Here is a 23,187-nt window from a genome sequence, read left to right on the forward strand (position 1 = left end):
CTAGATCAGTTCCAGATCCTTCAAGAACTGCCTGCATACTCTGGGCAATGCCGTGCACCAGAAGGAACCCAAGACCCACTGCACCAGGTCTGACAGTGGGTCCAAGGATTTTAAACCCTTCACCTCATGACAGTCAGGGTGCCATTGCCTAGCCGGAAAAGGTCTGCACATCCCTTCACCACCAAACTTGTCAAGCTGAATGTAACAGCAGCAAAATGTTTTCCACAAGTTCTGCAGACTCTTTCATATCGGTCACATGTATTCATGGTTGGAATGTGTTCTCATCTGCAAAAAGCACAGAGCACCAGGCGCCAGTCAGCTCTGCTATTCTATGGCAAATGACAACTGAGCTCCATGGTGCCAGGCAGTGAACACGGGTCCCACTACAGGATATCAGACCCTCAGGCCACCACCATGAAACCTGTCTCTAATTGTTTAGAGAAAGACATTCATGCCAGTGGCCTGCTGGAGGTCATTTTGCAGCGCTGGCAGTTCCACAAAGGAGCAGATACTGGTCCTGCTGATTAGTAACTGGGTAGCATCTGGGGTAACTTTCTGTCTCCTGGAATCTCCTCCATGCATTGACACCGGACTAGGAGACACACCAAGCCATCTGGAATTGGATTGCCAGTGCAACCTCTGTAGGGTCCAGGTATGGCTTCATGTTACCAGTAGTGACAGAACCTGGCCAAATGCAAAACAAGTGAAAAACAGTCAGATAAAAGACTACGAGGGGAAAAGATTCTCTAGCCTAGCTCCTCTACTGACCCTGTTGTTAATTTCACCAAATCAGCTGAAACTGACTAACAACCCCATCTGCTACCTAACTAACCAAGATCCCAGGAGTTTAACTGACTTGATGCTATACTCTGATTAAAAAGTGTTCCTTTCATTTTTGTGAGCGGTGTATTATTGTACACAGCCTATGCTTTATTTCCATAGTTGTAGTACAGATGGTCCATATGCTTTGTTCTGTTCAGTGATGGGAAGATTTTCATTTTTGATTTTTTTGCTTTTTTGTAAAGTGTACTACTTTGTTTACCCAAATAAATGGTCATTTTTTTTTGTTTGAATCTGTTTTTTTTGTTCTGCCCTTGGGTCCTCTGCAGATAATTCATGCCAGTAGTAGAATGCAAAACCCTGAAATCAGCATTTGACAAAAGCAGAGGTTACGTCTCCCATGGAGAAATATTCACTTTGTGATTCTGACGGTACCGAACATTTTGACCACTCTGGTTTAGACACTGTTAAAGGTATCCGTAGTATCCAATTATCTGTAGTATTTTGCTGCATATATGAATTGTTTTGGGAAATGTATCTTAGGCACCAATCAATCAAAGATTCAAGAGAAAAAACAACTTAATAATAAGATTTTTTTTGCGATCCCACCAGTGTGATTTACCATCCCTTTTCTCACTCTCCCCCATCACCCTGTTGTGTGCTGATGTGTGTGAGTGACAGGCTTACTGTTCCTGTGAGACACGGCCTCCAAGCTGCACTGCTGGAGCATGAGCTGACATAACTGGCATATCTGCTCTGCGTTACCTCATCAACAGCTAGCATACAGACTTGTAGTGTCATGCTAAATTACTCTTTGTACTTACCAGTTTCTCTTCTCCCCTTTCTTAGAATTGTCTTGGTGTCCCAGCTATAGCCTCTCAGCTCTCTCTCTCTCTCTCTGGAACTCCTCATGTGGACACAAACCACTCCACTTTAAAGACCATCATTTAAACGCTTTAGAGTTATTGTTAACAATAAAACAGTGTAACAACCAGATGATAATATTTACAAATCAGTAATAACATATAACCTGTTACTTTGTATGATATTAGTCAGGTTTGTGTAATTTAGCATACCTCAGACTTTTCCCTTCTTAAAGAATGGCCTTGTGACAGCCAGCCTTCCACTGAGACCAACATAAGGATCAGGTCCCGGGTCAGGTTTTTGCTGAATAATTTCCTGTTTATTAACAACATGACTTTCACACTGTTTGTCCTTTTTAGGTCTGCCACTTCTTGTTTTGTCTCCACTTGTCCACTTTTCATTTCAAAAACCCTGAAAATGCCCCTGTCCAACAGCCAAGGGAAGTTCATACAGGTAGATTCTTGACATTGAGGTTACTGTGTGCAGAACTGATTGCCAAAAAATGAACACTTTCTCCTTTAAGTTAAACGAGACCTAAAAACAACCGCAAACGTGTTGTGAAGTGATGGGACACAAGTGAGGAGTATTTCCTACTGTACATACCTGTATCAGCGAGCTTTTCTTCAGACAGGAAATCCGAGCTTGCACTTACACACAGAAACCAGTAGGTGGAGACAAAGACAAAGCAGAGAGATTAAATTCCACACAGTGTGGGTCGTCTATTCTGTGTGATTTTGCTGTCTGATTTGTGGTTTACTTTGCACACACACACACACACACACACACACACACACACACACACACACACACACACACACACACACACAGATATTTTAAACCGTCTGTCTATCATGTAATAAAGGAAGACCCACATGCAATCATATCCCATATTTATAATTGGACGACCGTGTGCCATAAAATAAATACACATATATAACAAAGTGCATTTCCCATAGTGTGATTAGAAGGTTTGATGTGTTCATCTTCCGTTTTGCTTTTCACTGTTTCAGTGTGTAATTACAGGATGTCAGTTCTTTATGCTTCAGCTGTGAAAGTCAATATTCACTAAAAAAAGAAAAACAAATCGATGAACTCATCAATGATTCAAACACAGACCATTAGCAGGCTACAGCAAAGCACACACATACAGTTGTATCCTGTTGACAGCAGTGGGGCTTGTGTGTGTTTGTGCAGAAAAGAAATCACGAGACACTAACAATTTGTACAGCAGCTGTCAGCACTTTGACTGATGCCAAACTCCCAACAAAGGCTGTTTACCAGAGCAGCAGGACATAGACTTTGTGGATCAAGACCTTGATCAATAATTGAAATGGTTCTAAATAAAGAGCAAAGACAGACAACAATGATCGCTATTTATAAATCCTTTGCTTGGATCAATATCGACTCACGGGTGGGGCTGTTACTTGAAAAATCTGGATTTGTAGGTTTTGTATCTATAAGCTGAAAATTGTGATTGAGTCTTTTAATTTGTAATGGTTAGGTGATCAAAGAAAGCATGAAATCAACTGTAAAAGGGCAAAAAGTAGAAGGACGGGGAAATGACAAGAAAAAGGACATAATGGAAAAGGTGCTGACAGAGGAAAGGTAGGAAAAAGAAAGGAAAGGAAACAAAATGGGAGCAGACAAGCTGTAAGGGAAGCGAAAGGTATTACAGGAAATAAAAGTGGAAGCTACAAGATCTGCAATATGAAAGAGAGCGAGAGATAGAAAGAGTTTTTAAAAAAGGAAGAAAGACCAGGCAGGAAGGAAGGGTGTGTAAAATTTCTGTGTGTGAGCTGTGAAAACTGTAAATAACATTTAGAATTTGAGGTGTTGGGCAGGAGATTATATGTGATACAATTCTGTGGTTGCACGTGTGCTTTAGACATTAGCTGATTACAAGGCTTTTCAAACCAGAGGAGACGAATTGTAAAAGAAAAAAGAAAAGAAAGAAAAAGAAAAAAGGTAAATGGTAAAGAAGTCACTCACTGACCTGAAATCCCCATTGAGCTTAATCTTACAATGTCCAACGATGGCAACATGTTCCAATAAAGGCACATTATTGGATCTTGTTTGGCATTTATTCTGTTTTCTTCTTCTATCTGTTTTATCAAGTGATGTATTGATATTGGCATGGAATTTTTCTACAGTTTTTTTGTTTGGTTTGTTTGGTTTTTTTTATGCTGATTCATACGGGACAAACACTTTTATTCATCTTCTTGGGAAACTCGCCTCAAATGTACATTAATTTGAAGAAAAAAACAAACCCCAAAAGAATACACAAACCCTACATATGAGAAAACAGACATCTTTCTTTGAATCTCCTAATTGTACATTCGAGATAAAAGCAGGAGACAGACACACACACACACACACACACACACACACACACACACACACACACACACACACACGTAATTTTATCAGACAGGAAACAGTCCATGCTATAACTTTTCTTTTTGTTTTTAGTGTTAGAAACTCACCATGAATAATAATGCCATGTAATATTGCTTTAGGGACTTCAGAAAGAAAGGGAGCAGATTACATTTTTATATAATTACTTCACATTAGTGCTACAGCTGTTTGTTTAAAATTTTTTTTTACAATAGTTCCCCCAAAATAGCTGCTTGTCGCATTTAAAAGTCTTGTGTACAATCTGGAGAGTGGCCTTGTTTCTAAAAACATTGTAAGCCAGTTGAAGGCTAGTGTGAAACCCCTTCTTCATTAAATAACCTATTTGTTAGTATAATGCAGCATTTCCAAAAATAAAGACATATAATGTTACAAACAATGTAGATAATTCGCTTCTGTGGTACTTTCTTTAACTTAGGAGTGATCGGTTGTCATTCTTACCAAAGTGAAGCTACATGACTTGTTTAAACAGGGAAGTATCATCCCCGTCACGTGACTGCAGTCTGACAGACAAACTGAACAAAGACTGTTCTGCAGCTGAACTCACAGTGAGCTCTATTTAACAGTATTTTTAAGGTAAGGCTTGCACGGGCACGCATTCACTGCGTGGGTGGACCTTTTGGGTGTGACGTCACCGCACGATTCCCTTTACCCGGGTCCACTCATGCCTGACTCTCACAGCAGCGCGCGCCTCGCTCTCGCACCAACTTACCTTGAATCCAGAGCGGCTCCGTAAGTGAAAGAAGAGGGAATATACGGTGGGTATTTTCTTGTGTTTTTACCTGCATTGCGACTCGACTGGGACATTGATAAACGACAAACTTCTACACTAGTGAAGGAAAGTCAAAAAGCAGGTGAGAACTTAATTTTTTTGGATGTGTGTTGCTTCTGTGAGGGACAGTCGCGTTGTTTTCTTGAGTGTGAATGATGTAACTGAAAGCCTTCGTCACATGCTTCAAACATCTTTTTACCAATTAAATAAATACTTTGAAACCAGACAGCAAACCGCCGTGTCTTGTTTACAATAAGTCATCGATATTAAATTAAACGGAAGCCGGCTTGTTTGTTTTCATTAAAGCGTGTTAATTAATAAAGTCACATTTTTCCAGAATTTTTTAAATAGCTGTCAAAAACTGACGTCATGAAAAATCTGCAAAGAACTTCATCCAAGAACCAAAACCTGGTCACATCTTTCAGACTCCCGACGTTGTTTTTGTAGCTGTTTAATCAGTTCAGGAGCATCTGAAGCCCAAAGTAACAGCGGGCGTAATCAGTCACAGCAAGTGAGCCTGTTACACATCCAGTGGAAGTGAAGGCAATCACACCCACAGAAAGTCATGCAAACGGCGCAAATGTGCAATATTAGTATGCAGACGTAGACTTTGAAAAATCAGCACAGCCGTTGTAAAAGTAACTGTGTGAAACCTTGAGATACACTTTCTGATTTTCTGCCTGTCAGCTGATATCTCTTAACTGCTGAGGAAAAAGAGGAACAACTTTGGGTTTCACAATTCCAAAAGATATACTAGTGGAATTTTTGCAAATGTAAAAAAGGAGAAATGGGAGGGGGGGGGGGGGGATCTTCCTTTGCGCACAGCATGCGTGCGGTCAGTAAGGTCAGACAAAGTCCTACAAACATCAAGTGTGCGCCATGTGTTATCAGCGTTATTGGCTTCAGTCAAAATGGTGTGAATTTAAATGACACCAGTAAACATTCTTGGCAGCCAACACTGGATTTTCTTGGACCAGTGAGCGGAAGTTAAACAAATGAAAGTCATTTTGAAACTGCTGGAACTTAGCGCTTAGAGCATTCCCTAAAGCTGAGTCAGAATTCAATTTGCTTTGCAGTGAAGATCATGTGTTGAGGTTCATGTTCCCTCATTATGTTAAAATGAACATTAAAACCAACAGTTTTAATGCAGTTGTCGAGTTGTTTAGTACACGAAAACATGATTTCTTTTTTCTTGTCTTATTAAGCCACAACTGTGACACAGAGTTTGAGGCACCTGCTGGAGCTGCATGCATTACTTCTGTTAGTTCAGTATATTTTATGATATTGCTCCGTTGTTAAAGACAGTATTTTATCATTTACATTACACCCATAAATCAACAAATCTTTGTATTAAAAGTCCTGGATAAGAGATTTGTAGGCCTCTAGTTTTTCCTTTGCACAGACTTGAGTTTGTCTTCAACTGCCAGCAGTTTGGTTTCACCCACAAAACACATGAGCAACTGCAAACATGAAAGATGACTATGACTGGGCGTAGTTGAGTTATGTAGCATGTTTGTTTTTCTCTGGAGGGGAATCTATCATGCCCTTTCATTTTATTTGTCATCATACACTCTATTATATCGTTGACCTGACTTTAGCTTTTATGATGTCACATGGACACACATGGACTTCCTAAAGATTCTGAATGATGTGAAGGTCCGGAGTCAGTGGTGGCCACAGTATGTGAAAATGATGTCTTGAGCCCCCCGAACAACTCTTTCACAATTTAAAAGGATAGTATGTAGCTTTCGGGATATAGCCACAGAATCAGGGAAGAAAGAAATTAATTCATGGAAAAGTTGGAACAGGGTAAAACTGGGCTCATTAGACTATGTGACTTTTTTTCTACTGGTGTAGAGACCAATATTTTCACTCTCTATCAAATTGAAGCCTTTCTTCTGGTTAGCTTCACTGATAAGTGGTCTTTTTAGGGCTACATAGCTCTGGAGACCCAATCTCTTGAGTTCTTTACATAATATGTGTATGAAAGTGCCTTTCTTGCAATGTATTACACTTGCATTACACATTCCTCTTTACTCGACTTAAAAGAATGCACTATGGAATGAAATTAGATGCCGGAGAAAGTAATTTGACTGCTTGGCATATTACTTTCTCGTTACTCTGTAAAACATAATTACATTTTACTTATAAACACAAAGCCAAACAAAGATGAAAACCAGCCTAAACATTAAAGTAGAATCGCCAGTAATTCTATTTTAGAAACAAAAACAGGTAGAAATGGAGGTTGCAGGCTGATGGCCCATCACTGTGGAAATTCGGGGCCTGGTTACTGTGCTGGAGTCATCATGGACTCGGCTTTATCATCACTCTGGGTTCTTGGCTAGATTTGTGTTTGCATGCTGTCTGTGCAGGTGCTTGCAAAGAGCTGAAGTTGTGTTAGCCTTATAATGCAGTTGGTACAGTAATTTACTTTACTGCATTATAGAAAACTCTAATATGATTACAGTCAAGCGTTACTTTGTAATCACGTTACTTTGTAATCACGTTACTTTGTAACTTTGTAACATGTTACATACAAAAGTGTATCTTTATTTAGTTATTTTAATCTAACTGAATTTGTTGAGCACCATCTTGGTATCCTGTCTCTTCAGCACTGTAGCCAGGCTGACAAAAAGTCAGAGCTCTTTTGAGCCAACCATCCCTTTAACGTTAACTAGTAATGACTTCATGAACTTCTTCACAAATAAAATTTTTATCATTAGAGAAAAAATTACCAATAATCATCCCACAGATGTAATATTATCTACAGTTACTCTTAGTACCATTGATATTAAGTTAGACTCTTTTTCTCCAATTGATCTTTCTGAGTTAACTTCAATAATTACTTCCTCCAAACCATCAACGTGTCTTTTAGACCCCATTCCTACAAAACTGCTCAAAGAAGTCCTGCCATTAATTAATTCTTCGATCTTAAATATGATCAACCTATCTCTAATAATCGGCTATGTACCACAGGCCTTCAAGCTGGCTGTAGTTAAACCTTTACTCAAAAAGCCATCTCTAGACCCAGCAGTCTTAGCTAATTATAGGCCAATCTCCAACCTTCCTTTCATATCAAAAATCCTTGAAAGAGTAGTTGTCAAACAGCTAACAGATCATCTGCAGAGGAATGGTTTATTTGAAGAGTTTCAGTCAGGTTTCAGAGCTCAGCACAGCACAGAAACAGCTTTAGTGAAGGTTACAAATGATCTTCTTATGGCCTCTGACAGTGGACTCATCTCTGTGCTTGTCCTGCTAGACCTCAGTGCAGCGTTCGATACTGTTGATCATAATATCCTATTAGAGCGATTAGAACATGCTGTAGGTATTACAGGTACTGCGCTGCAGTGGTTTGTATCATATCTATCTAATAGACTCCAATTCGTGCATGCAAATGGAGAGTCCTCTTCACACACTGAGGTTAATTATGGAGTTCCACAGGGTTCAGTGCTAGGACCAATTCTGTTTACATTATACATGCTTCCCTTAGGCAGTATCATTAGAAGACATAGCATACATTTTCACTGCTATGCAGATGACACCCAGCTCTATCTGTCCATGAAGCCAGATAACACACACCAATTAGTTAAACTGCAGGAATGTCTTAAAGACATAAAGACCTGGATGGCCGCTAACTTTCTGCTTCTTAATTCAGATAAAACTGAGGTTATTGTACTCGGCCCTGAAAATCTTAGAAATATGGTATCTAATCAGATTCTTACTCTGGATGGCATTACCTTGGCCTCCAGTAACGCGGTGAGGAACCTTGGAGTCATTTTTGACCAGGACATGTCCTTCAACGCACATATTAAACAAATATGTAAGACTGCTTTCTTCCATTTGCGCAACATCTCTAAAATTAGAAATATCCTGTCTCAGAGTGACGCTGAAAAACTAGTTCATGCATTTATTACTTCCAGGCTGGACTACTGTAATTCATTATTATCAGGATGTCCAAAAAACTCACTGAAAAGCCTTCAGCTAATCCAAAATGCTGCAGCAAGAGTCCTGACAGGGACTAGAAAGAGAGAGCATATTTCTCCTGTTTTGGCTTCCCTCTATTGGCTTCCTGTTAAATCCAGAATTGAATTCAAAATCCTGCTCCTCACATACAAGGTCTTAAATAATCAGGCCCCATCTTATCTTAATGACCTTGTAGTACCATATCACCCTATTAGAGCGCTCCGCTCTCGCTCTGCAGGCCTACTTGTTGTTCCTAGAGTATTTAAAAGTAGAATGGGAGGGAGAGCCTTCAGTTTTCAGGCCCCTCTTCTGTGGAACCAGCTTCCAGTTTGGATTCGGGAGACAGACACTATCTCTACTTTTAAGATTAGGCTTAAAACTTTCCTTTTTTCTAAAGCATATAGTTAGGGCTGGACCAGGTGACCCTGAATCCTCCCTTTGTTATGCTGCAATAGATGTAGGCTGCCGGGGGATTCCCATGATGCATTGAGTTTTTCCTTTCCAGTCACCTTTCTCACTCACTATGTATTAATAGACCTCTCTGCATTGAATCATATCTGTTGTTAACCTCTGTCTCTCTTCCACAGCATGTCTTTATCCTGTCTTCCTTCTCTCACCCCAACCGGTCGCAGCAGATGGCCGCCCCTCCCTGAGCCTGGTTCTGCCGGAGGTTTCTTCCTGTTAAAAGGGAGTTTTTCCTTCCCACTGTCGCCAAAGTGCTTGCTCATAGGGGGTCATATGATTGTTGGGTTTTTCTCTGTATCTATGAAGCGCCTTGAGGCGACTTTTGTTGTGATTTGGCGCTATATAAATAAATTGAATTGAATTGAATTGAATCTTTCTAGGTCTTAATAATTTGTTGCAAAGTTGTTGTACCAGACTGTATATACTGTCACCGTGGCATTGGCTCATACTAAACATGGTTGGTTCTTTGTACTTTTGTATGCTGATGAGGGCCACGGTGGTACAGTGAAAGAAAGGCATTGCGGAGTCTAGTTCTTTCTGTTTTCTTAAAAGTAAATAATACATACTGATAGTGTGATAATAATTCCCATATACAATTTTGCTAGTGTTATTTGGAACTCTGTTAAAAGTACTTATATCAATTGAGTTGTATTTTGTTAAGACATTTTTCACCAATCATTTTGATCAAGCTAATAATAGTGAAAAAAAAATTTGTTGTCAAGACTACGTCTCACAGATCTCTTTTCCTATTTTTGGTTTAACAGGATGGGTGAAAGCAACTGCTCAAGGATAGATGTAGACAACGATACATGCCACTTCAAGCACCACATTAACCCTCCTGCGAACCCCCTGGTCAGCGCCTCCATGTTTGCTATAGGCATCTTTGGAAACGTAGCTGCCCTGGTGATCTTGGAAATACGGCGACGCAGGAACGTAAGGAGTGGAGGCACATGGCAGCGCAGCTTGTTCCACATCCTCATCACATCATTGGTGGTTACGGACTTGACTGGAACCTGTTTGGTCAGCCCATTAGTGCTGCTTTCATACTCGCGCAACTTAACCCTGATTGGTATGAGGCCTAAAACTTGCGGCTTGTGTTCGTACTTTGGTGCCAGTATGACCTTCTTCAGCCTGGCTACCATGTTGCTCCTCTTCTCTACAGCACTAGAAAGATGCTTTGCCATTGGGTACCCCTACCTGTACAGCCGGCATGTCACCAAGAAGTGTGCATACATCACAATATTGCTGGTGTTTTTGTTGTGCATAATATTCTGTCTCCTCCCTTTTGCTGGATTTGGGAGATATGTACAATACTGCCCGGGCACATGGTGCTTCATTGACATGAATGCAGTGAAACCACAGAACAAAGCCTATGCCATTCTGTATGCCACTTTTATGCTGGTGCTCGTGGTGGCCATTGTAGTGTGTAACGCCTTTGTGGTGTACCAGCTGTATAGGATGTACCAGCGCCGGAGGAGAAATGGCACAGTGATGTCCACAATGAGATCCAACAGTGAGCGCAAGCTTCTGTCCATGTCAGAGGAGGTGGAGCATCTGACCATGATGGTCGTCATGACCGTTACCTTTATCATCTGTACACTACCACTAGTGGTAAGTGACAATGGAGTGTTGTTCTGCAAATGACCTTTGTTCATCAGTTTGTTTGGGCTGAACTGAATCCGTAGGAGCCATTCATGGCCAATTCAGTTTTTTTTGTCTCTTCTTTTGAGGAGACCACTCTACAGGTGGATGAATCTACCAGAGGTGGAGGATGGACTTAACCTTGTTGTTTATTGTCTTATGTAGTCTGGGAGTTGACTGAATGTTAGGGCGGGTGTAGTTTTTTTCTCTGTGGTGGGGTCAGATGGGCACTGGGATCCTTTTCTCCCCATCCCTAAATATGTCCCTTCTCCCACTTAATTACAGCAGGGAGTGGGGACCAATAGGAATGGTCAACGCCTCCTTCCGTAGACAAAATAAATAAATAAATACATTTTTTTTACTTCAATGCCTACAATTTTCACAATTGCAAGACCCTTCACTGAACTGACTCTTAGCTGTCTGGTTCTGCCCGCCAGACCACATGTTTAACATCCCTTGTCTACTATTTGTGACCGGCCTGATTAGGTCACTGCAGTTTTTGTGCTACATTGTTGGTCATGCAGGCTTACAGGCTAGTCTTTTTTGACACTTTATATCCTTTATACACTTTGGTAATAGTGATATTTTGGTTAGAGTACTTGTTATTAGGTTCACACTGTGTCACATTACCTTAATACTACACTACCACTATTTCAGACCCCCTAGAACACAAACCACGTTCCACTTATACAAAATTAGAGACAATGTTTAGCTATTTACAAAAGGAAAGCGAAGTACTGGCTTAGCGGTTTGACTGATATGCAACTCATGTATATGCATCTCTTTTCAGCTTATCTGATCTCGAGTACTGATTGAAAGATAAAACTGTTTTTTGTTTTGTTTTTTTTAGCCTGGTTGCTGAAAAACTGCTGTCTTATCAGATGTGTATCAAAATGTCACCCACAGCCGATACTGTTTATTGTGTGAAGTCTGATACATATGCAAATGTAACTGTTTCTCTGTGGACACGTGGTGGAAATGCAATACTCATAAACATTGCAGTAGATTATCGGTTGCTTTGATGCCAATGTGTAGACAGGAATTTCTGTAGTGCCTTTGTGAAGCTGCTGCCTATTTTAAAGCCAAAGATGATGCACTTCAGTTTGTGTACAGGGGCTTGCTAAAATATTCACATCTTTCCTTTTTTAACTTTTTTTTTTGTCTTGTCTTGTTTTTGATTTTTTTTTTTTTTGTTAAGCCACGTAACACTGGCCTATGAATCATTCAAGCATACAAAACTACCTACAGTGGGGCAAAAAAGTATTTAGTCAGCCACCGATTGTGCAAGTTCCCCCACCTAAAATGATGACAGAGGTCAGTAATTTGCACCAGAGGTACACTTCAACTGTGAGAGACAGAATGTGAAAAAAAAAATCCATGAATCCACATGGTAGGATTTGTAAAGAATTTATTTGTAAATCAGGGTGGAAAATAAGTATTTGGTCAATAACAAAAATACAACTCAATACTTTGTAACATAACCTTTGTTGGCAATAACAGAGGTCAAACGTTTACTATAGGTCTTTACCAGGTTTGCACACACAGTAGCTGGTATTTTGGCCCATTCCTCCATGCAGATCTTCTCGAGAGCAGTGATGTTTTGGGGCTGTCGCCGAGCAACACGGACTTTCAACTCCCGCCACAGATTTTCTATGGGGTTGAGGTCTGGAGACTGGCTAGGCCACTCCAGGACTTTCAAATGCTTCTTACGGAGCCACTCCTTTGTTGCCCAGGCGGTGTGTTTTGGATCATTGTCATGTTGGAAGACCCAGCCTCGTTTCATCTTCAAAGTTCTCACTGATGGAAGGAGGTTTTGGCTCAAAATCTCACGATACATGGCCCCATTCATTCTGTCCTTAACACGGATCAGTCGTCCTGTCCCCTTGGCAGAAAAACAGCCCCATAGCATGATGTTTCCACCCCCATGCGTCACAGTAGGTATGGTGTTCTTGGGATGCAACTCAGTATTCTTCTTCCTCCAAACACGACGAGTTGAGTTTATACCAAAAAGTTCTACTTTGGTTTCATCTGACCACATGACATTCTCCCAATCCTCTGCTGTATCATCCATGTGCTCTCTGGCAAACTTCAGACGGGCCTGGACATGCACTGGCTTCAGCAGCGGAACACGTCTGGCACTGCGGGATTTGATTCCCTGCCGTTGTCGTGTGTTACTGATGGTGACCTTTGTTACTTTGGTCCCAGCTCTCTGCAGGTCATTCACCAGGTCCCCCCCCCGTGTGGTTCTGGGATCTTTGCTCACCGTTCTCATGATCATTTTGACCCCACGGGATGAGATCTTGCATGAAGCCCCAGATCGAGGGAGATTATCAGTGGTCTTGTATGTCTTCCATTTTCTGATGATTGCTCCCACAGTTGATTTTTTCACACCAAGCTGCTTGCCTATTGTAGATTCACTCTTCCCAGTCTGGTGCAGGTCTACAATACTTTTCCTGGTGTCCTTCGAAAGCTCTTTGGTCTTGGCCATGGCGGAGTTTGGAGTCTGACTGTTTGAGGCTGTGGACAGGTGTCTTTTAAGAAGAAAGTGTGTACATTATTGTACTTTATTGAGCCCCGTGGGGAAATTGCTCTCTGCATTTAACTCATTCACTCAGTGAAGCAGTGGGCAGCCATTGGAGCAGTGTGTAGGGACGGTACCTTGCTCAGGGGTACCTCAGGGTAGCTGTTAAGGGGAATCGAACCCCCGACCTTCCGATCATGGGGCAACCACTCTACCTACTGAGCTATCCCTGCCCCATTTTATACAGACGATGAGTTCAAACAGGTGCCATTCATACAGGTAACGAGTGGGGGACAGAAAAGCTTCTTACAGAAGACGTTACAGGTCTGTGAGAGCCAGAGATTTTCCTTGTTTGAGGTGACCAAATACTTATTTTCCACCCTAATTTACGAATAAATTCTTTACAAATCCTACCATGTGAATTCATGGATTTTTTTTTCACATTCTGTCTCTCACAGTTGAAGTGTACCTCTGGTGCAAATTACTGACCTCTGTCATCATTTTAAGTGGGGGAACTTGCACAATCGGTGGCTGACTAAATACTTTTTTGCCCCACTGTAACTCAAGGGATAAACCAGTGTTTTGTCTACATATCAGAAAACTTAAATGGTATCTTTAGGCACTTTGCCACTAAGCAGCTACAGCAGAGAAATTGTGTCTGAAAAGTTATCCCCGATAAGGATAAGCGGAAGAGAATGAATGGATAGATGCATGGATGGATGCATGAATAAAATAGACTGGTGAGTTTTTCAGGGTGTTTTCCAGCATGCACTGCACTAACGGCTATGTTGAATGATCAGCCAGAAATTTGTGTTGAGCCACGCCTCCACAAGTGCTCCCTGCCCGGCAAACTTATGCTATGCTTTGCTCAAAACAGCAGGAAACTGCATGGCACAAGCCATAGAAAAGACTGGGTTTCAGAGCGCAGCACAGCACATGCCACTTCCTATGTGAAAGGGTTTATTACAGCTTGGCCAGGCTTCTGCACTGCCACAACTCTGAATTACGAAATTATTAAATTAAAAATAAATCAATCCAAGATATTTATAAAGCTATTTATGATCCCAAGCTATATTTTTCCTAATGATTTCTTCCATCACATATTGATTCACATATTTAGGGATAGCTCAGTAGGTGAAGTGGTTGCCCCATGATTGGAAGGTTGGGGGTTCAAATCCACTGAACAGCTACCCTGAGGTACCCCTGAGCAAGGTACCGTCCCTACACTGGTGGCTGCCCACTGCTTCACTGGGTGAATGGGTTAAATGCAGAAGAATAATTCCCCTACGGGGACTAACACATAAACATTGTCATTATTATTATACTTAAGTTTTATTTAAATAGTGAGTAGATAATGAAATGTCCAGGACTACAATCCAACCCCCCCCCCATCAAATAGAAGTTATGTTTTAAGGTCAAGTTATCATTCCAAACAGCAAGCTTTACTTGCAGTATGCTTGGTAACTGGAAGCAACCTTTAAGATTTTATCAGTAATGTCATCAGAAAGCAATATGGATTCAGGCTGTAATGAGAAGATCATGAGTATCTGTCTTTCCAAGTGCAATTAGAAATGTCACTTGTAACAATATCACAGATGATTGCTCAGGGGATGGTAGTAAAACACCAAAAACAAAACCTCTATGTTGTTAGACTTTGTTATATGATATTTCTGACTAGCATAGCATGTTTACAAAGTAGACATATGAGAAACATTTGATTTCCTAAGCGTCACTTTGTTCTTCAAATGCTAAATGAGTAGCTTTCCCAGCAAAATATGATGCCATGCACTTAGTTGCAGACATCGGTTATGTGCTAAAGTGCCATCCCGTGTGCTGTTGCTTCTCAGCTCTGACCTGAAATACGGAGTCATAACCTTCAGCTCTGCAGTGTCTGCCAAGTTGTGCATTATACTTAACTTAATATCAGCCACAATATAAAAAGCAGACGACGCCAAGGCGGAAGCCACTTTATGAACCGTGTTCTTACAAGCAGAGCCCTTCAGAGAGTGTTCCTCAAGGAGTATTATTAATTTAACAGTTATTGTTTGATCGTTATGTAAATCCCTCAAATTGTCACACATCCACTCACTTAAAATTTCTAGTGCTTTTGTAACATAAGCTATTCATACACAGGACTTTTAAAAAAATGTCTTTAACAGTAATGAGGAGCGTAATCATCACAGGATGCCGTAAAACTGAACATTTTGACAGCTTCTAATTGTGTTAATGAGAATCAACTATCAGACATCTGCAGCCAGATGTAGAATTCTGTAGGCAGGTACAAGACACTGAGATCAGGTTTCTTCACTGCCTCAACAGGCAACTCAGTGAAATGCATGACTTTTGGTACAGCGAGGGTAAACAGGGACATGAGGGAGGAAGGAAATCTACTTGGGCTACAGTAGAACGCAGTGGGGGAAATAATTATTTGTTCCCCTACTAAATTTGTAAGTTTGCTAAATTCCAAATACATGAAGAGTCAAATTTTGGTGGTTTTATTTTTACTGGAGAGACATAAAATAAAATATGTATTCGATGATGTATATCTCCAGAACTGGGTTGCCTTTTTTCAGTCCATAGAACCATTTAAAGATTTTTATCATATTCTCTGAGTAAATTGTTTTCACTTAGTTGGGGATAATCCGCTTTAATTACATGTTACCCATAGTAGTCTTTTTTAACACCATCAACGATGCAGTATTGCCTTCTAGCAAGAAAGTAAACTTACATGTGTTGATATCAGTTTAAATGTATGTTATATGTTGAACATTTTCAGTGCTTTTCCTGGTTTCAGGTGGTGCTTCTTAACAAGTCAAACTCTTGAACTCCACCAGACGACATTGACAAAACTGCTAATTTTACCATGCAAAGCTGTTAGTTAGGGTGTATGATTATGGTGACTTGATGGCATCATTTAGATGCAAACTTATTCTGTATTTTTTTAATAGAAAAAAAGTTTGTGATTCTGTTGGACAGACTGCATCTTCATGTCAGTCATGTTCAGCTATTATGCAGCAACAATTTTGAGTGGCTGAGTCATCAGACTTTTTACCACCGCTCGCTGGTTTTTGGCGGTCGCTTGGGTGAAGTTGGATGCAAAGAAGTAGTTGCACCAAAAACTTCCTAGTCATTGCTTTGGTTCCTAGCAGATTGCCATAGCTGCCTGTAGTTTTTCATGTTGGCCTGCAAATACTAGCCGAATGTTAGTGCAAATTATCAAGTGCAGCACACATTGAAGATGGAGGTTTGCCTTCAAAGTAGAGTCATACGTTAGCATTCAAGCCAAGTGTATTTTAAAGTGATAAAACTGCTACCCTTTTCACTGATAAGATCTGATGTTGTGACTGTCATCACTGAGCAGTTCTCTAATAATGACTGTAGCTCAAGAAGGTGGGGCTTGAATAAATATTTAAGGTTTTTCATGTTTGCAAAATGATTGTGAGATTCCCAAGGACACAGTGATATACTGTATATACTCTTGGGTGTCCAGATTGTAATGTGAGACCACAGTCAGGATATCAAATACACACAGCCACATGGCAAGATCATATTACATTTTTCTGCGGATATGAAATCGTGGACAGATGATGTGGTTATCTGTGATCGCATTAAAATGTGAAAACGCTAGCCAACATTAATAAGTAACACGATATCATGAGGGCAAAATTAATAATGTCATCACCTCTGACTCAGTATCTGCTCAGCATACACTGTGGCTGTGTAACATTTTGCTCTTCGAAATGAAACTAAAACAGATGACATTAGTTCTCTGATCAATACCCTCAAAGACTCACAACAACGCTTCCTGTTGGTGCTGTGAGAGAAACGTGGGCTCACGGTGAAAGTCTGACTTCTGTCTCCTCGCATTCTCGTTTCTCACACATGGTGAAGGCTGTCACTGATCAGAGTAATGATCCCATCTGGCTTTGTTTAAAATGGCACTGGGGTTTGCACTTAAAGAACAGAACACGCAAAAGGCACATTTTGTGTTTTATTCCAAGGTTGTTCACATTGTTCCTTCATCATTTGTATTTTTGAAATACATGCTGATTTTTCTTGCAAATTTTTCATGCAAATTACTCCTTATTTCCAGGTGATAATCTGAGTGCTCTCATAGGTGCTAACACAAATGTAGAGTGGAAAGCAAAAGAGAAAGCGCTAAATAAAAACTTGCAGATAGCAATAAAAAAAAGAATTTCAGAGAAAGAGAAAAGGGTGGGTGGAGGACAGGAAGTGAATAAGAGAAGCACTGTTAGGGAATACAGCGAGCATGTAAAATATTAGGAGGTTATTGTCCGTTGTTATTTGATCCTTTTAACTGTATATTGTTCCCCTCGATCCCCGAGAGAGAGTAGCAGTCATTTCTAAACCTGCAGACTAGTCACAGCTTCCATGGATTGTATTAACATGCTGGTTCTCAACCTTGTGGTTATGTGCTGAGGGAATTTACTGCTTCTTCCTGCCAATAAATGCAGTGGCTGATTTCACTGACATTCCAGCTGCAAAGGAGGAACTAATTAGTGTAATTTGATGCTCATTCTTGGCCTAAGGGGTGCTAATGAAAGCAGCTGTATTTAAAAGCTCAAGTACTTTATAATACATCAATTTTTCTACTACCTTTCTTTGATTTTGTCTTTTGAACAAGGTTGGAGGTTGTAGACCGAGGCAGATGAAAATCATATGGTGAGCTTACAAAAACGGAAAAGATCTGAATTTGAACTCAGTCGAGTTTAAAAGGTGCTTCAGTTGGAAGCATGTTTCCTACCTGCAGATCATATGTTTGAGACTCTTTAGAGAGGATTTTTATCCAGACCATGTACAGCTAACCAAACTGCTTATTATTACCTAACCTTAACCAAGTAGTTAACTATATCAGTAGATATGTGATTGGCCTGAGAAATATTTTTCATGCAAACAAAGTTAAAGGAGGGAACTTTATATCCTGGAACGTAAAAAAAAAAAAGGAAAATTTGTCCTAAAACACGGGGGGACACAAGTACATCATGAACTACCACAAGAGTAGTTAGAGTGTGATTTTAGTTTGGTTTTTACGTTAGAAAGTACGGAGTTTCATTTTTAATATTTGGTCTATTTATCCAAACGGCCCGAAGTATCTATGTGCTTTGAAAATGGTGGAGATTTCTTGAATTATTGGTAGGATGAGCTAAAAAACTGAAATATGTAAGAATACTTTCATTTTATTGTTATTTTTGTCTGTAAACTGAGTGAATAAGCATGAGAGCCCATATTTGGGAGTTGCAAGAAATTTAAATATTCTTCCTGATGTAGAACATTAGTTAGTAAAAATATCTTGTGTGCGCATTACTAGGGATAAATTGTAGTGCTATTTATTTTTGAGAAATCAGTTATGCAGACTAAAACCGAAACAATTAAAACTATGCATAATGAGATCAGGTTGTAAGATAAACTGAGCCCAAATTATCATTGGTTATTATGTAATCTAGTTTAGATCTGGGCTTCTATCCTCAGCCTCTTGTGTAAGTGGAGACCATTTCTCCACCTTTTTAAAAATTTACAGCACTCGCACTAGTCCACTCGCCAGCAACATTTTCGCCGTTGGATTGATTGCTATCATGCTAATCTCGCTGGAAGAAACAAAGAAAAAGTCTCCAGTTTCTTAGATGTCCCAACAGTATTTCCTCAATAATCAAAATAATCAATATATAGTAGAGCCACAGATTCTGCATAGATAAATAAATAAATGGGCGAGTATAAGCGGATGTGATTTTGCTAGCTAGAGCAATAATGCAAAAACATGAAACATGAACATTCGTAGTATTTTTTTACCACTTTTATTCTACAACATTGGCTTTCTTGTAATTTCTTCTTTGGATGTTGGCTGGCTTTTGCACTGTTCACTGTCAAGATGATTCCAAACTCCTTCCACATGCAGGCAGCATTAAATTAAAATTAAGTCAAATTCAGCCCCCTATATCAAACTGTCTTTATGTGATGGTTTACTATTAAAGGCTTAATGTTTGATTTGGAACCAGGATGCTAGCTGTGGTGTGTCTTTCTCTCATGATGTTCGCTTTGAGATTGTACCTTGGAATCTTCATAATCTCTCTATCCTCACTCCTTGCTTCCTCTTTCCTCCCTCAGATTCGAGTGTACATCAACTACAATGGCGAGAATGATCATCCCTCAGACCTGATTGCTCTCCGCTTCATCTCCATCAACTCCATCGTCGACCCCTGGGTCTTCATCCTACTCTCCCCTGGTGTTCAGCACTTTTGCTGGACCTCTGTCTGCCAGTCCACCCTGATAGACCAGAGAGGATCTGTGTTTAAATCATCGCTGGCTAAAGAAAATGCCAAACTAGAACTGTCTCGGCCAACGCTGTACACGGAGCAAATTGATTCAGTAAAAAATATGTGACTGCAGCAGTGCTTTGCCATCACTTGATATTTATGTTTACTGGACATGAAAGTAGACTGTGCGCTGTCCTACCTGAGCACCGAAGCTGCAGAAGTTTGCTGGGTCACAGCAGTGTTTCTTTTGGGTAATGGTCCATGCCATCAAGCTGATAAGAACTTCTAAGCAGCCTTATCAGTTTCGGGCCGTCTCTTGCCAATTAGTGGGCATTTCCATACAGTTCTAGCATTTCAGCTAAATGCACACTGACTTCTCCGGAGATTTTGTCTCCCTCATGACTTGCATTCTTTATGAATGAAAGAAAAATGGCTGCTGATGGGAAAGGAAATATCTAAAGTTTGGCAGTGATGTCATAGACAATGTGCAAGTGCGTTACAAATATTGATCACTGGTATTTTGATACTTCTCTTATCAACCCTGAGAGTCTAAACCTCGTACTTTAATCTAGGCTGCCAGATTGATGTTAGAAAAGTCAAAGGGCAGGATGCCTACAGAGTCTTAGATTAAGCTATCTTTTAACCAAAAAAGGTAGAGAGCTACAGTATTTATTTTTTATGTATAGTGTGTAGTATACAGGATACACTACCATGTTATTAACAACAAGGTTTCATGTGCAAATGTATTTTGATTTAAGCTTCTTAAACTGTTAAGGAAAAGCGGATCAATAATCTCATGACACGTGGCTGTTATTGTAATGCTTTTGATGCACTTTATGAACTTAGGGTACTTTTTAAAGTGGGTCTTATTAATGACAAAACAATTAAAAATAATGTGATCAAGTTAATTTTCCAGACCAGGTAGGTTTATATGTTAACTATTATAGCATAAACATACCTTTTCTGCCTTAAGTGATACTGTAGATTAAATTATGTCAGCTGCGTGATTTGTAAAGAAATGGCTGATTACATTCAGTATTTATCACTGTAATGGCAAACAGTTATTGGCAGCAGTTCACTAAATACACGTGCAAATGCATCTTTATGCACAATACAAAGAATATGCAGTGGCCATTTATAAATCCTGTCTCAAAGTTTTCATTATAAATATTTACACGACAAATATCTGAAGTCTTGAGCTTTAGCCCTACATCTACATCAGCTGGTTTGAGATGATACCCTTTTACACACCTGTTTGGCGAATATGAACCACGCCACGCCATTTATTGGGTCTTAGTCTGGCTAAAGTTGCTATGTATCCAACTCATCTCTACCCAACTCCACCTTCTAAGCCGATGATGTGATTTTTGTTTTATTTGTGTTTGCTATGTCCTATTTGGGGTCATCTTCTAGCTTTCCATAAACAGTTGTGTTCAGAAGTTTCATGGACATGAATTTCATAGTTTGGGGCGTTTAATGATTTCTTTGAATTTATCTCTATTTTTATAGTGTGGAAAGACTGTAACTTTAAATGGAAAGGTGCTTTGAGTGTTCAGGTAGAGAAAAAACAGTCCATTTAAATGTTATAAACTTGCCTCATTCACACAAGCAGTTTTTCTGTGCTTCTCAAAGTTCTTTCTATCTAACGTTGACACACATTTTCTAATTTATGCATAAAACTTTTTACAGAAGAGGATAAGGGCATTGGGGGTAAAAAAGCGGGGAGGTCCCCCCCCCCAGAGTTCTGAGAAAAAAGTTGGAATTCTGAGAGATTAAAAAAAAAAAAAAAAGACGTCCCCATTTTTTTGTTTTTTTCCTGTAGCCCTAATCCCCTTCCATAACTTTTGACTATAGTGGTTCTGACTGAAATACGGGTGAATAAAACTTTACTGTAACTGAAGTAGCCTAATATGGCAACTTGACTTGCTCATACAAAATTAAGACATTGTAGGGGGGGGGGTCTCCTACAGTAACAATCTGGTGTTGAAACAAGACATCTTTCTAAATTAGGGCTCACAGCTAAGATCCTCTTAGAAATTCAGCTGATAAAGCAAAGGTTTCCAATGTAAGTTTCCTTTCAGGTCCTTAAGAATTGTACCCCGCATTAATCATTTTGCAGTTAGCCTACACAGCTCACGCGCTTTACTGATCAGCCACCCACCATTACACAACAGTGATGTCACTTTTAGCAAATCAGCTGAAATCAGATGACTACTGATTTTCTTGGAAAATGTGGGTAGTATTCTCCACTTTGTTTTTTTGCAGACTTTCAATGGGATAAAAAGTTATATGTGGTTGAATTACACAATATCTTTCTTTTAAAGGAACCCTGGGGAATAAAATAAAGCTACTGCAAACTTCTGCCTGCTCTCCTGCCATTATCTCTCAAAAAAAGGGAAAACTCTCCCACTGACGTGACTGGGTTTAGGAATTGAAATAGTTTGGTGCTCAAATGAGTACAAAGTGGAAAAATGTTCACAGAAATGTGTGGTAAAGGCCAGAAGATTCAGTGAGCATCACTGTGAGAATTGCCCGTTGTGTTGTTAAAATCTGCAGTTTATTGCCTCTGCTGGTATGTTGTTGATTCTTAGCTCAGGCTCAATATGTTCAGTGTTTACGACAGAGACTTACTGCTTCCTGTCAGTGGTAATGTGTTCTTTCTGTGTGCACTAATGCCAATGTGTTCTCTTGTGATTTTGAGAATGAGCGTGTGTATGTGAGTCTTTGCGTCAGTGTGCCTGTGATATGTATCAGCTTGTGTGACAGACAGCAAATGTAATGTCAAACCTGAATGCTACCTACCTGGATTTTTCTGTAATTAAGTACTGTACATGAAATTGAATGCACTGAGCGCACAAGCTTGTGTGTGTGTTTTATGGCTTGTGTAAATAAACATCTCATCTACCAAGTATTCTGAGCAACCAGATTTGTAACTTTTCTCACACACACACACACACACACACACACACACACACACACACACACACACACACACACACACACACAAAACTACATACCAAGACCTTCTGCTTTGTTTATGATCAGCTCTCTTACTTTTGGATGCAACGTACAACCATATATGCTATGTTATAAAGGTGCTAAAATATCTGTCCTGGTAAAGCAGAAGACGGTCAGGACAAAGCGGGGAGATGAATGCCCTTGTTTGAGAGGGAAAAAGTCTGACCTGCACAGGCCCATGATCACTACAGAAGTACTAAATAACTGTGAAGTAAATTACTAAATTGAGTTTGCTAGTTTTCATTACCAAATTATATGGTTTAATCTAACTCATAGTTACAGTGTATCAATAGAATTCAATTGAGGGGCCACAGTGATTTTATTGGGCTACCCCTGAGGCCTGTTCAAACATCTGTTTAACCAAGTTGAAACCACTGAGGCAGACTAAATACAGCCTGAGAACAAGTGCAAAAATCTTTAACATATTTTGGAAAATTCTGCAAGTCATATATTGAGCCTTTGCCTCAGATTTGAGGCAG

At 39.9% G+C, this 23,187-nt stretch overlaps 1 protein-coding gene across 2 annotated transcripts; it reads left to right on the forward strand.

The window, feature by feature from the left end:
* The first annotated feature begins 4,607 nt into the window (after window positions 1-4,607).
* ptger2a (prostaglandin E receptor 2a (subtype EP2)) lies at window positions 4,608-22,594 on the forward strand. 2 transcript variants are annotated; one of them, XM_085265269.1, is made up of 3 exons: window positions 4,608-4,910; window positions 10,021-10,867; window positions 19,542-22,594. In XM_085265269.1, the coding sequence occupies exons 2-3, from the start codon at window positions 10,022-10,024 to the stop codon at window positions 19,815-19,817; spliced, it is 1,122 nt and encodes a 373-aa protein (XP_085121395.1). In that variant the 5' UTR covers window positions 4,608-4,910; window position 10,021; the 3' UTR covers window positions 19,818-22,594. The 2 variants fall into 2 exon arrangements, with proteins under 2 accessions (XP_085121395.1, XP_085121396.1); XM_085265270.1 differs by having other exon boundaries at window positions 4,608-4,814.
* The last annotated feature ends 593 nt before the right edge of the window (window positions 22,595-23,187 follow it).

Source organism: Mchenga conophoros, linkage group LG23, assembly GCF_057382185.1.
Source record: "Mchenga conophoros isolate Kocher_MC1m ecotype Shallow Benthic linkage group LG23, M_conophoros_male_GT1.1, whole genome shotgun sequence".
Classification (NCBI taxonomy): Eukaryota; Metazoa; Chordata; class Actinopteri; order Cichliformes; family Cichlidae; genus Mchenga; species Mchenga conophoros.